General features: G+C 41.9%; 2 protein-coding genes across 7 annotated transcripts in view; one reads left to right on the top strand and one right to left on the bottom strand.

Moving 5' to 3' along the window:
- The window catches only part of RGS20 (regulator of G protein signaling 20), a 45,590-nt gene extending 37,869 nt beyond the window's left edge, over positions 1-7,721 (bottom strand). Inside the window, exon 1 of the mRNA XM_059671771.1 lies at positions 7,458-7,721. Within this exon, the coding sequence (XP_059527754.1) occupies positions 7,458-7,622 (165 nt within the window). The 5' untranslated portion in view covers positions 7,623-7,721. The remainder of the gene's footprint in view (positions 1-7,457) is intronic.
- A 2,926-nt stretch (positions 7,722-10,647) lies between these two features.
- ATP6V1H (ATPase H+ transporting V1 subunit H) overlaps positions 10,648-14,232 on the top strand; it is a 74,950-nt gene continuing 71,365 nt past the window's right edge. For 3 of the 6 annotated variants that reach the window (XR_009449513.1, XM_059671778.1, XM_059671776.1), the window contains exons 1-2: positions 10,651-10,864; positions 12,224-12,379. Coding sequence is in view for 5 of the 6 variants with exons in the window: in XM_059671778.1 (XP_059527761.1) it covers positions 12,267-12,379 (113 nt within the window). In the remaining variant the exon portion in view is untranslated. Of the gene's footprint in view, positions 10,865-12,223; positions 12,380-14,232 lie in introns of all 6 variants that reach the window. The other 3 variants (XM_059671780.1, XM_059671779.1, XM_059671775.1) reach the window with 3 other exon arrangements.

Raw genomic sequence — 14,232 nt, forward strand, 5'->3', positions numbered from 1 at the left:
CTGCTTTCCCTTTCGCCTCCCTGCATTGTGCCTACATATGCAAATTAACCGCCATCTTGTTGGCAGTTAACTGCCAATCTTAGTTGTCAGTTAACTGCCAATCTTAGTTGTCAGTTAACTGCCAATCTTAGTTGGCAGTTAATTTGCATATAGCCCTGATTAGCCAATGAAAAGGGTAGCTCGTACGCCAATTACCATTTTTCTCTTTTATTAGTGTTGATATTAAAACATTAATACAGGCTCATTGTATACCCATTGAATATTCCCATATGAGTCACGCCCACTTAAAAGGGGGCTGCATGTATTTTGGTAAATGGAGTGAACAGTTTAAAGATGATAAAATATATATAAAAAAAGAAAGAAACTGTGGGATAGAACCTGCCACAGTCCATGTGCGAGCCTCCTGGGACTGGGGTTTGTAAAATGGGTGTTGAGAGCGGCCTGATGCAAAAGGGAACGTGGGCAGGGCTTTCTTGAAGAGCCTGCACTCTATTTGTTCCCATCAGCCCCAGGACGGATCCACCAATTTCATGCTGGTGGGGCACAAAAATAAACAAACAAAATGGCAAGGACAAGGGAAGACATTGTTCTGTCCAAACTGGACAATTTGTGACAGGGCTCAGGATGGCTGCATGGGCTTTGTAGCTTTTCCAGTGGTCCCTAATAAACCGGGCTTTGTGTGAGCCTCGCTGAGGCTGTGCCGGCCCTGTTACTCTAAAGCTTTCTCCCTCTCTGGCCCGGCTGCCCCGTGAACTTGTTGGCAGTCCTTGATTTCTTTGAGTTGGACTTGACTGAATTAAATCTCTTTGCTTGGCATTTTAAAAGGGGCGTTTTTCTTGAGGAAGATGGAGTTTGGTACTGCCTTGCAAGTACACATTTAGGGGCCATTCAGGATTCATAACATGAAATTCTTTCAAGGCACAAGAGACATTTGGCTAAAGAAAGATCTTAACAATAACTTTAGCTTAAAGAGGTCATGAGGAAAATTAATGTCTTTAAGGTTTCACCCACATGGTGGGAGTAAAGCAGGGAAATAATGCATTTCTATCTACTAATCAATTGGCCAATCAATATTGTCTGGGCTCTTCCCATGTGCACAGTAGGCCTGAGGCCCTGCCTGTAGGTTGAAATTAACTAGGCTAACAACTGTTGTGGGATAAACTGACTGCCAACCAAACACATGGGTCCAGGGGTCCCCCAAGACAGCAGCTCAGGATGAATGGGAAGCCTGGATCCCTGGGTGCAGATTGACTTTTAAAAAAAAAAAAAAAATCCAAAGTATCTGATTAAAAACAACAACAAACGAAATTTATATGTGACAGGTATGTATTATGGTCTTGATTTTATAGGTGATAAAACCAAACTCAGAGAATTAAACCCAACTTGGATCTGAATTGTAAAAGCAGTTTTTCCCGGAGACCATTTGTATCTGGGTACACTGAAAGGAGGCACTTACTGAACTTTTTCAGTTGAAAAAAGATGTTTTCAAGTCATCAGATTTCAGTTAGTTACAATTGAGTTTCAAGTTTTTACCAGTTTGAAATCTTCCAGTGCTTGAATTTCCACCAGATGTCACCGTCTCCTACCCTATCACTGCCTCCAGTCTTGCTTCTAGAAAGTATAAGGGAGCCCAGCCTGTGTGGCTCAGAGGTTGAGTGTCGACCTCTGGAGACCTATGAACCAGGAGGTCACAGTTCGATTCCTGGTCAGGACACATGCCTGGGTTTTGGGCTTGATCCCTAGTGTGGGGCATGCAGGAGGCAGCTGATCAATGATTTAATAAAAGTATATTTTAAGTATATTTTAAAAAAGTAAAAAGTATTAGGGAAAGTATTAGTCAGACAAAGACAAGGATCATATGATCTCGCTCATATGTGGAATCTAAGTAACAAAATGAACTCGTGAATGGAGTGGATCCAGGGACATGGAAGAATGGAACAGTGTGGAATCTTGGAGGGAAGGTGGGGGAGGGTGGGTAGGTGGGAGGTAATCAACCAAGGACCTTGTATGCATATATGCATGGCCCATGGACACAGACAATGGGGCAGTGAGGGCTTGGGGGGGGTCAATGGGGGGGAAAAGGGACATGGGACATATGTAATACTTTCAACAATAAAGAATTATTTAAGAAACTAATAAAATATTTTTAAAAAAGTATTAGGGAAGAAGAGCCCATCTTGCTCTTGGGCTCCTCAGGATGGTTATTGCATCTGGGTGTGAGGTGGAGGGCTGTGAGCTCTGAACCTTGACTCAGTGAGACAGAATTGGAAAATGTAGGGAGCCATTTGCTGCCCTGATTTCCTCCTCTTTGTGATTTCATATATCTAGCAACCAGCCAATTTCTGATGGCTGTGCCAAGGAGAGCTATAACCTGGCCTTTGGCCAAGGCTGTATGGACAAAGAGGAGGCTCTGAGGTGAAGGGGGACACCAGGAATGCCGCAGCTTCTCAGTGATCCATAGTAGAAGCCAGTGCCAGATGGGGCTGGGACTTGGACCAGGCTTGAGTATGGCTTCTGAGAAGGGGCCAGAAACAGCCCTAAACACCAGGCCTCTCACCTGCTCAAATGTCTCAAATTACACTGCTGGGAGTTCATTCCTTTGGATCTAACGTTAGCATTCTCCGTAGATTTTGTGAGGAACAAACTATTAATTCTTTTACATCTAAGTGCAAATAATTTTGAACTTTATTTTTTTTCCTAATGGGAAAAACCAGGCCAGAATGAGAGAATGAGGTGCCTCGGTGATGCCTGGGGAGGTTGGGGAAGTGGATAAGGTGAGGGATGGGAGAGAAAGAGACAGAGAGAGGGAGGAAGACTTCTCTTAGATCCCAGTTTGGCCCAGACTAATGGGCATGGTTCCTGGGAGGCTTTCCTTTGCTTCCTGTCCCTCACACCCTGCACATCTTCACCTTGCCTGTCTCAAGTGTTGTAAAGAATGCACAAGGGACAATGATTGGCCCCCAAAGCCTGGACTCCTCCAGGAGCCAGTAAATGATGTAAGATGCCTGGCTCTCTTTTCTAAAGCTGCAGCTCAGGGAAAGAGGAAGTTTATAGACTTTAATGACACTATTAAGTTGTTAAAAATAGTCAGCTTGCAGCTATTTTTGTTTTTTAAAGATAAAAAGAAAAAAGGAAGGAGTAGGACCTGGCTTTTATTTGCTGATCATATGCTAATTTTTCTTTCTTTTTTTAAAAAATATATTTTATTGATTTTTTTACAGAGAGGAAGGGAGAGGGTAGAGAGTTAAAAACATCGATGAGAGAGAAACATCGATCAGCTGCCTCCTGCACGCCCCCTACTGGGGATGTGCCAGCAACCAAGGTACATGCCCTTGACCAGAATCGAACCTGGGACCCTTCAATCCGCAGGCCGATGCTCTATCCACTGAGCCAAACCAGTTAGGGCCATATGCTCATTTTTCAAGCCAGCAACAGAAGTGTCTAAAAATTAAGTGCATATCCTCCTTGGAAGGTGCTGATGTGAATAAAGCTCACTCTTCAACTTCAAAAAAATATGCCCATGCCAACATGTGACCTCCTGGGCAAAAGGTCACAGATGAAAGTCTTAAATAAATGGGGCTAAATTCAACTTGCAGATGTGGAAAGAGCAGATTTGTTGTAGAATTGGAAGATGTGTGTGAAATTGGTAATACTAAATGATTTCATCATTGCTTTCCAGTAATGTTTGATTCATGCCGTTTGGTCTTAGTTTTCTCAACTATTTTTGCACAACCTCTAGCAACTTTTACTGATGACGTATAGGTAAAAATATTCATGTGCCAGTGTGTCTGGGTTATCAGATGATCACTCTGGCCTGACTCAAGAGAGCAGACAAGAGTTACACAAAAGCTTCACAGTCCACCTATGTCCCCTGGGGTGGGAGGCGTGTCTGGTGACTCTAAACTTTTAGTTGCTGTGGGGCCCACCCACAGAGCTTTGCTAAATAGGGACTAAACAGAGGAGATGTGTGGATTTATCTCTAAGACATGTTTACAGGCAATAAAGTGAGTCACACGACATTTTTGGTTTCCTAGTTCCAGCATTTGCTTTGTCACTATTTTTCATTTTTGCCATTCTGATAGGATAGGAACATATTGATATTTCACTGTTGTTTTGTGTTTTTCTAGTGGCTAATGATGTTAATTATTCTTTCCTGTGTTTATTTGCCATCTCTGTATGCTCTTAAAGGAAATGTCTGTTCATGTCTTTTGCCCATATTCTTAGTTAGGTTGTTGTTTGTTTTTTAACTCTTGAGTTTTGAGAGGTCTTTATATATTCTGGTTATAAGTTCTTTGTCAGCTATGGGGTTTGTCAATATTATCTTGAAGTCTGTATCTTGTCTTTCCATCCTCTTAGATAAGGTCATTGGAAGAGCAAAATTTTTTATTTTTCATTAATCCAATTTTTCCGTTATGGATTTTCCTTTTGATGTCTAAAACTCTGCCCAGCCTTAGGTCACAAAGATATTCTATCATTTTTTTTCATAAGTTTTATAGTTTTACATATAGTTGTACATTTAAGTTTATGAACTATTTTGGTTTAATTTTTGTATTAGATGTTAGGCTTAGATGAAGGATTTTTGGAGGGTTTTATCACTGGGGCCTGGACATCTCGATGCATGTTAGCCCATATTCTCCCTGTCTACTTCTCTATTTTCATAGACATTATATCAAGTCTGCTTTAAATTTCACCTCGTTTACTCTTTCATTAGATCTTTCTCCATATTGACATTTCATCCCTGATTTCGTACTGCCCTACTGATTTAAAGAATGTAGTTATGATGATAGATATCCTCCATTATTGATATGAGTCATGCCGATAATTTGGTAATAAGATGTGATGAGAATGTCAATATGTTTGTCTTTCCCAATATACTGTATGTCTGTAGAGAGGGAGGAGCATATTTTTCTCTTTCTCAAAACATAGGCCAAGATTCTGCAGATAGTGAGAACTCAGTGATATTAGTAGAATCAAAATGAACAGAGTTCTGCCAAGCTTATATTTGCTAGAAGAGGGATATGCTCATTTATATGTTGCATCTGAACTCAGATGCAACATAAAAATATTTATTTTATTTTTTTAAATATCTTTTTAATTTAATTTTTTAAAAATATCTTTTTATTGATTTCAGAGAGGAAGGGAGAGGAAGAGAGAGATACAAACATCAATGATGAGAGGGAATCATTGATTGGCTGCCTCCTGCACGTTGGACCGAGCCCGCAACCCAGGCATGTGCCCTTGACGGGAATCAAACCTGGGACCCTTCGGTCCACAGGCCGACGCTCTATCCATTGAGTGAAAACCAGCCAGGCATAAAAATATTTTTTAAAGGCAAAACTGAGTGGAGAGGCCAGTAGCATCCTGACTGCTCCCGCTTGCGGTGTACAGGTTGGAAGCTGTTTACTTGGGGTAATGAGGTCAGATGGCAGCTCAAATTGCTCAGTGCTAGTGCCAGCAGTATGGTTGGTTCCAGGACGCTGTGGGAAGGCATACTGCTGATTCTTTTTAAAAATTATTTATTTATTTATTTATTTATCGTCTAAAGTTTTACATAAGTCTCCTTTCTCCCTGATTGACCCCCTCCTCCCAGCCATTCCCACGCCAGGCAAGCCCCCACCACCCCAGTGTCTGTGTCCATTGGTTATGCTAATAGGCATGCATACAAGTCCTTTGATTGCTCTCTAACCCACCACCTCCCCTGCCATTTGTCTCTGGATCTATTTTTGTTCATCAAATTATGTTGATCATTATACCTCACATGTGAGTGAAGTCATGTGATATTTATCTTTCTCCGACTGGCTTATTTTGCTTAGCATAATGCTCTCCATGCTGTTGCAAATGGTAAAAGTTCCTTCTTTTTTATAGCAGCGTAGTATTCCACTGTGTAGATGTACCACAGTTTTTTAATCCACTCATCTGCTGATGGGCACTTAGGTTGTTTCCAAAGCTTAGCTATTGTAAATTGTGCTGCGATGAACATATATACTGCTGATTCTTAAATGCTTTCCCAATCCATTTGCCTATGATTCCGCTTGAGCAAATCCCTCAAGACAGTTAGAAGTTTGAAATTATATGTGTCCACATATTTTTACATACTAGTATACATGCACACACTCATAACATATGTATCCTGTTGCTGTCTGTTTCCTCAGAGTAGCCTCCAAATTCTACCTTAAGAACTTCTGCCCAGGATATCCCATTTCATTCTATTTCCTGAAGACCTTGTGCTTAGGTAAAAATAGGGGTGTGTGGATATTCATATGTTATTTGTTCACATATGTCTGAAAGCTCAGAAGCACAGGTCAGTACAGTTCTAGAGAAAAACCTTCCTAATGATTATAAAAAACTTTTATTCTTCTTATGAAAATTAAAATAACATGGAAGGAAAAGGGCAGATCCAGAGAATTAAAGAGTGATTCTTATTAGAGTATGAGCCATGATACAGGGACAGATAAGTTTTTTAGTGTTAGTTATTTGGACAGATTTGCTGTAGTATGATTTTGCAGCACTTAATTCTGAGCTCTGCTCATTATTTGTTAGACATTAACACATGCCCATCTCCCACCACACTAAATAACCTTTTAAGAGATAATTCCATTAATAGTGAAGAGGATTTACAGACCTACTAGTAATCGGTACTTTCTGCAAAGATACATACCACACTAAGCAGGAAAATTGTCTCTTTTTGGGGACAATGTTATCTAGTGGTAGAAATTCATTCTTAGGAAATTCTCTGTTTGAAACTGTGATTTTAAGAAAAACACCCCTTTGCTCCTTAATGCTCTTTTTTAAAAAACATATACCTTACTTTATTTTTTAATTTTTAATTTTTTAAATTGATTTCAGAGAGGAAGGAAGAGGGAGAGATAGAAACATCAATAATGAGAGAGAATCATTGATCAGCTGCCTCCTGCATGTCCCCCACTGGGGATCGATCCTGTAACCCAGGCATGTGCCCTTGGCCAGGATCGAACCGGGGACAGTTCAATCTGCAGAGCCAAACCAGCTAGGGCCTTAATGTTCTTTTGTTCCTTCTTTAGTACACTAATTTTTTTCTCTAGCAATTTTTGTAGAAAGCAGTTTATAATTTTTCTTTTATTACTATATGAGATATAACCTTTATATCAGAGAAAAACATTCAATGGTTAATAGCAATAGACATAAAAATTTGTCAAAGTATTCTGCTTTTTAAAAACATTATCTCCGGAAACAAACAAAACATAAAGAGTCATTTGTCTTGGTGAAGGGGAGTTGTTTAGGTTGGAGAAAATTGCACAGATCAGGTAATGATCATCAAGGTTCTTAGGGTTTCTCTTGAAAAATCTGAAAACAATTTTGATATAACATCAATAAGATAAAGTGAGCAATGGCTCTAAAACTTGCTTAGGTTTTATATGCCTTATCGATAAACTCCTTCCTTGTCAAGAAAGGATCACGGATTGAGGAGATTGTCTTACCTTGATATCACACGCGGCCTTGGTGGCCTCTTCTTTTTCTGTGGTTTGGTGAATGTTTGCATTATATGCCTCAGCCCTCTGCAGGGGCAGAAATTGCTTCCACATGGATGGCTTGCGGAAATGTTTCTGGAGGCATTCTTGGTTATCTTGGGAAAGCCTGGTCATGGTTTTACAATAAAGGCTCCAAATGAGTCCTGTAGCCTGATTTCAACAACACCAGTCAAGGTCCCCTCTATTTCTCTTCATTTGGCTAATGCTGAGCTCTCTCTCTCAGTCCCCTGGGGACTGCCCCGCAAAGTTACACAAATCCAAGCAAAAGGATTATCTGTTTTATGGATCAGCAGCTTATTCAGCTGATCTGTAGTGTTCTATTTCAGGTAGGGCCTCCTATTTTGAATGTCTAGGTATGTTAGCACTGCCCTCTACAGGTAGTAATGTATTATTAATTAAAATTTAATCCTAAATCAAAAACTGAAATGATTCAAGTGATATATTGCTTAGTATATAATGATAAAGGAAATAGATTGCTTGGCAGAATTCTGTACTAGCAGTGTGTGGTAAGGAATAGTACTTGGCAATCTTGGGCTATGCGATTGAGGGGCGGATGGTCATCCTAAACTATTTAGGTTTCTTAAAACATCATTTTAGTACCAGTTAGATTTGTGGCTAGAAATGTATGCTAAACTCATACCCAAATTTAAGGCCAGAGATTATCACTCTTTATATTTGTCATGTAGAATTAGTTAAAATGAATTTCTTATGAGGTAACCAGTCATCTAATGATTTAAGGTAAAATTTGGCTTGTAACATCATATTTTGTATTTGTACTCAATGGGCAAAAGCATTTCACTTAAAAACAGGAACAAGACAGGGATGTCCACTTTCACCACTCTTATTCAACATAGTACTGGAAGTTCTAGCCATAGTGATCAGACAGGAAGAAAAAATAAAAGGCATCCAAATTGGAAAGGAGGAAGTGAAACTGTCATTATTTGCAGATGACATGATCTTGTACATAAAAAGTCCTAAAGGCTCCATCAAAAAACTACTAGATTTAATAAATAAATTTGGCAAAGTAGCAGGATAAAAAATTAACATCCAGCAATCGATGGATGACATTTTTTAAAATATATTTTTTATTGATTAAGATATTACATGTGTCCTTGTCCCCACGTTACCCTCTACCCCCCCCCCCCCCCGCTCATGCCCTCACCCCCCCGTTGTCCATGTCCATTGGTTAGGCCTATATGCTTGCATAAAAGTCCTTTGGTTGATCTTTCCCCCTTACCCCTCCCCTCCCCTACCTTCCCTCCAAGGCCCGACAGTCCAATCAATGCCTCTCCATCTCTGGATCAGTCCTTGTTCATCAGTTTATGTTGTTCATTATATTCCACAAATGAGTGAGATCCTGTGGTATTTATCTGCTCTCCAGTTCCATCCATGCTGGATGACATTTTTATACACCAATAATGAACTCTCAGAAAGAGAAACTAAAAAATCTCATTTATCATTACAACAACAACAACAACAACAACAACAACAAAAAAGATACCTTGCAATAAATTTAACTAAGGAGATAAAAGACCTGTACTCTACAGGCCATAGAAAAAAGAAATAGAGGCAGATATAGGCAAATAGAAGAATTTGTTCATGGATTGGAAACATTAACACCATTAAGATGCCCATACTACCCAAAGCAATCTATAGATTCAACTCAATACCTATTAAAATACCAATGGCATATTTCAGCTTTAAAATACTCTGAAAAGAAAGCATAGGCTGCAAAACCTCAGACATCTCTCATAGCAATATGTTTGCTGAAACATCTCTTAGGGCAAGGGAAACAAAGGAAAAAAAAATAAACAAATGTGGCTACATCAAAATAAAAATCTTCTGCGCAGCAGAAGAAACTGCCAACAAAATGAAAAGGGAGCCCACTGTATGGGAGAACATATTTGCCAATGATACAACAGATAAGGGATTACTTTCCAAAATATATAAAGAACTCATACAATATAACAAAAGGAAGATAAACAATTATCATCATCATTATTTTTTTAAAGAATAGTTTATTGATTTTTAAAAATATATTTTATGGATTTTTTTTTACAGAGAGGAAGTGAGAGGGGTAGAGAGTTAAAAACATCGATGAGAGAGAATCATCCATCAGCTGCCTCCTGAACACGCCCTACTGGGGATGTGTCTGCAACTAAGATACATGCCCTTGACCGGAATCGAACCCGGGACTCTTCAGTCCCCAGGCCTACGCTTTATCCAGTGAGGCAAACTGGCTAGCGCAGTTTATTGATTTTTAAAGAGAGAAGGGAGAGGGAGAGAGAAACATCAATGTGAGAGCCAACAGCCATTGGCTGCCTCCTGCATGCCCCCTACCAGGTATCCACAAAAAGGGCTTGTGCCTTTGACTGGATATCAAGCTGGCAACCTCCCAATGCACGAGAGGACGCCCAACCAACTAAGCCACACTGGCCGGGCAACACGCATTCTTTTTTTAGTATAATTGCAAATATTGCATGGAACATACATTGTTGGCTACTAGTAAACCTGCAACCCCAGGGCAAGATAACTTTTATGACCCACGTCTCAGCATCAGTTTCATATACAATACCCTGCTTCATTGACCTGTTAAATCCAAATGAAAGTCGATCTATTTAAAGGCACTGAATTATAAACTTTTGAAAAGAATGACGGTTAAGATAAAACGAGTTTTGCCACCAGGAGGTCACAGTTCAATTCCAGGTCAAGGCTCTGCCTGGGTTTCAGGCTTTGGTCCTGGATGTGGGGCGTGCAGAAGGCAGCCAATCAATGATTCTTATCATTGATGTTTCCGTCTCTCTCTTCCTTTCCTCTCTAAAATCAATTAAAAATATATATATATTAAAAAAAGGATAAACGAGTTTTGGCCTGGTTCTCGGGCTCCAGCGGGTACCCTGGCACCGGAGCGGCCTGCTGGGTTTCGGGTCCCCCACACGCCCTCCCTCGGGACAGGCCAGTCGGGCTGGCGGCGGGGGTGGCGGCGGGGGTAGGGCGGGGGATGGGGGGAGTAGCCTGTCTTAGACCCCTCGAGTCCAGCGACCTGAACGCAGCAAGTCCCTCCTAAGCGCCCGCCCCTCGGCGGCTGTTTGGACCCTCCCGGCTTCCGCCTTCCGGGCGGTCACATGCCTCTGCTCACGTGACCGACACTCCTGTCATTCGACTGCCGCCGCCCGGCTGCCTTCTGCCTGCGCTGCGCTCAACGTCTCCCCGGCGGTGGAACCTCTTCACTCCCCGGCGCCCGAGTCTCCCGCCGTCGCTCAGGCCTCGGGACCCGCCGGAGAGGCTCCGACTCGGCGCCCTAGCTCGGCGGGGCCCCGACACCCGGACCGCCGCCGCCTCCCAGCCGCCTTCGGGTGCGTTGTGGGCTCCCCAGGTTCGCGCAGTAAGGCCGCACTCCGCTTGTTTCGGGGGACACCTGCCCAAGCGAGGCGACCCTGCGGCTTCCCCAGAGCCCCCGGGGCGCGATGCTGTCCCGCCGCCCAGGCCCTTCGCCCCCTCCGGTAACGGGGTCCCGGGGTCCCGGGGTCCCGGGGTCCCGGCTTCTTTCCCTTCGGGCCTGCGCCGGGTTTAGGAACCTGCAGAGCCTTCCCCGCGGGGGCCGGGAACCCGAGGGACGGGCAGGGGCGGGGAGGATGACGGATGAGAGGTATGCGCGCCCCGGGATGGGCCGCCGCCCTGCCCCGCTGGAGGTCCGAGCTGTCCGGCGGCTTAGATGGCCGCGCGGAGGCACCGGCAGCGTCCCCTGGACGGGCCGCCGGGCCGGGGCCGCCTGGTCCGGGGCCGCAGGTTGGGCCGGAAGGAGCCAGTTTGTGCCTGGGCCCGGCCAGGCCACCCCACTCTTGCTTGTTTAGGCAGCAGCTCTCAGATGTAGAGATTAAGTTCCAGGCTGACTGAGGGCATGGGGTCCTGGTAGCTTCTCTGTATGTCAGCGCGAGCTTACGTTTTATGAAAAGGAACCGCAGTGTTTTGTGTCGTGATAAAATCAGGCTTAAACCTCTATCTGTTCGTCTGGGTGTGAGAATTACTTAAAAGGCTCATGATCGTAGGTTCTTGTCGTCAGACTAGACTCCCATTGCTGGCTGTACCTAAGATGTAATTGGTATTTGTTCCAAAAATGTCTCCTAAAGTTGATCTTGAAAGTACCAGGAACTTCGGTTGAAAAAAATCAAGCGCTATCGTCTAAGAAATTGCATTCCCACGTTGGTTATTTTAATTCGAATGAGAATTTAAGAAAGGACTTCCAGGGTTTTCATATGTCATTGCAAAAAAAATGATGCTTAGTAAATGTAAATAAAATAATTGATCCTAGCTGTACTTTGCAGGTTCTATTTTTTTTTTTCTGTCAGAGGAGGAAAGTTGATCCCAATTGTGTACAATTAAAATACTTTCCTATTTTGTATGCCTATTCTATTTAAGCATGATTTCTGATGTCAGTTTCTTGAATGGTTAACGTTACAAATCTGACCGCAACATCGTGCCAATAATTAAGAAAAACCTTTCCTGGAAAAGTACAGACCTATAGAGAACGCTTTTATGGAGCAGCTTATAATTGGTGGACAAGATTTGAAGTATAATAATATTAACAATGATATGTAATATGTGTGTTGAATGCCTGGAGAGGTTAAGGCGATAATGATGATATCAGTATTAACAATTGTAGTACTTGTTAAAAAAATAATAACACCTGGTATTCTGGTTTTACCTTACATCAGAATTGAAGATCTGTTGGAAAACTTCCAAGATCATAAAATTTAGATGACCAAAATGGATATCCGTGGTGCCGTGGATGCTGCTGTTCCAACCAACATTATCGCTGCCAAGGCTGCAGAAGTTCGCGCGAACAAAGTGAACTGGCTGTCCTACCTTCAGTAAGTACGGACTTGCTGTGAATCATGGGTAATCATGTGCTTTTGCATCAGACTTTTTCATGGTCATGCTTCTGTGAGAGAAATATTGGAAAAATACTAATAAATGTGGAAGAAAGCACTTCCTTCTTAGAGCTTGCGGCTCTAGTGAGGAGCAGGGCGGCTCAGGGCACTTTGGACCTCTGGAAAGTTGTGCTTTTTCCGTGAGCGAGAAACCATGGGATGAGCATTAATGGACTATGGAGGGAGGAAGAGGTTAACGTGCAGAGCCTGCTGCGGGCTCAGGGTGCCTTGGTGATCAGTGTGGGGACAGATGGTGTTGCAGAATAGCGCATTCAGCTAGTAAAAAGCGTAGATGTTTGAGCTCAAGACCTGGGTTGGCCTTCTGGTTCTGTGTGCTAGTTTGGTGGTCTTAGGCAACTCTCTTCTCTGAGGTCCATTAAAGTGAATGTGAAATGGGGGTACATATACCACAAGTTTTTATTTTTCTGAAATACTGTATTTAATGTACTAGCACAGTAGAATACAAGCGTTAGTATGTTGAATAAATTTCAGTTTCTCCCCTTCCTTCTTGTGTATATTAAGATTTATCATGGTGTTGTCCTATAATTATCTGTAACATAAGTGTTCATTTATTCTTGACCATATTTTATCATATTGACTTTACTTTATATCTGTTTATTTTGATATATTTATAACAGTGAGTTATTAAGAAATTCAATTTATATTTGCATATACATTTTGAAAAGTAATGTGAGGGATCTTTAGGTTTACTAGTATATTTAGCAGTTTGCTTTATTGAAAGGATATACAGTGTACAAAAATGATCCGTTTAGTTCTGTTTATCTCATCACTTATCAAATATTTATTCACTGACTGCCAAGTTTGAGGCATTTTTTCTGGGCTTTGGGGCTAAACTCATAATTTACTAGGGAAGTCAGATATTTAAACATTATTTTAATTCAGTATGTTAATTGCAATAATAGAAAGGTGCACAGGGAATAGAAAGGTGCACAGAAAATGATGAGTGCACAGAAAAAGAACAGTTAATCCTTCCTCTAGGAAGTTTTCCTGAAGGGGATTTTCAAAGGTAGGGAATTAAAAATAGCATTCTGGGTGGGGAATAATTCATGTTTTGGCAACAGGCTATGGGGGGAGCTGAGGCTGGAGACGCAGCAGGAGCCAATCGGGAGGGTCCTGTGTGCTATCAGAAGGAGTTTGGACTTGATTCCGTCAGTGCTTTTCAAGCTGATTCTTAAGCTGTGAAATCCATGGTTGATGTGAAGTTCAGTAAGGAAGCTCAGCATGTAAAACAGATGCAGATGAAAGTGATGGTTGAATGGAGGTAGGAGTGTATGTCTCAGAGTCATCTTTTGAGACCACACTTAATAGACTTATTTGTGGAATCTAATGAACAAAATGAATTGACCAACAAAATAAGACCCGAAGCATGGGGTCATGGAACAGACTGACTTACCTCAATGTGGGGTTAGAGGGAGAGAGGAGAAAAAGCAAAGAACTTACATACTTGTATGCATAGCCCATGGACACGGCAATTAGGGCAGTGAAGATCTGCGAGGGTGGGTAGGGGTGGGGAGGAAGGGGGTAAAGGAGAGGGGGAAACGGGAGATATCTGTAAATCTATAAACAACAAAAATAGATTAAAAATAAAATTACTGTTGTAGTTATTAGAAACAACTGAAGTGTGTAAAGTGGGAGTTAAACGATCAGATTTACCTTTTGGTTGGATTGTTCTACTGACAATGTAGAGGATAGATTTGGGGATAATAAGCCCAGAGCTAGGGAGACGCTGTGGCAGTATTCGGGTTGTTGGTATGCATAGAATTGGATAGATT

Source organism: Myotis daubentonii, chromosome 17 (assembly GCF_963259705.1).
Source record: "Myotis daubentonii chromosome 17, mMyoDau2.1, whole genome shotgun sequence".
Lineage (NCBI taxonomy): Eukaryota > Metazoa > Chordata > Mammalia > Chiroptera > Vespertilionidae > Myotis > Myotis daubentonii.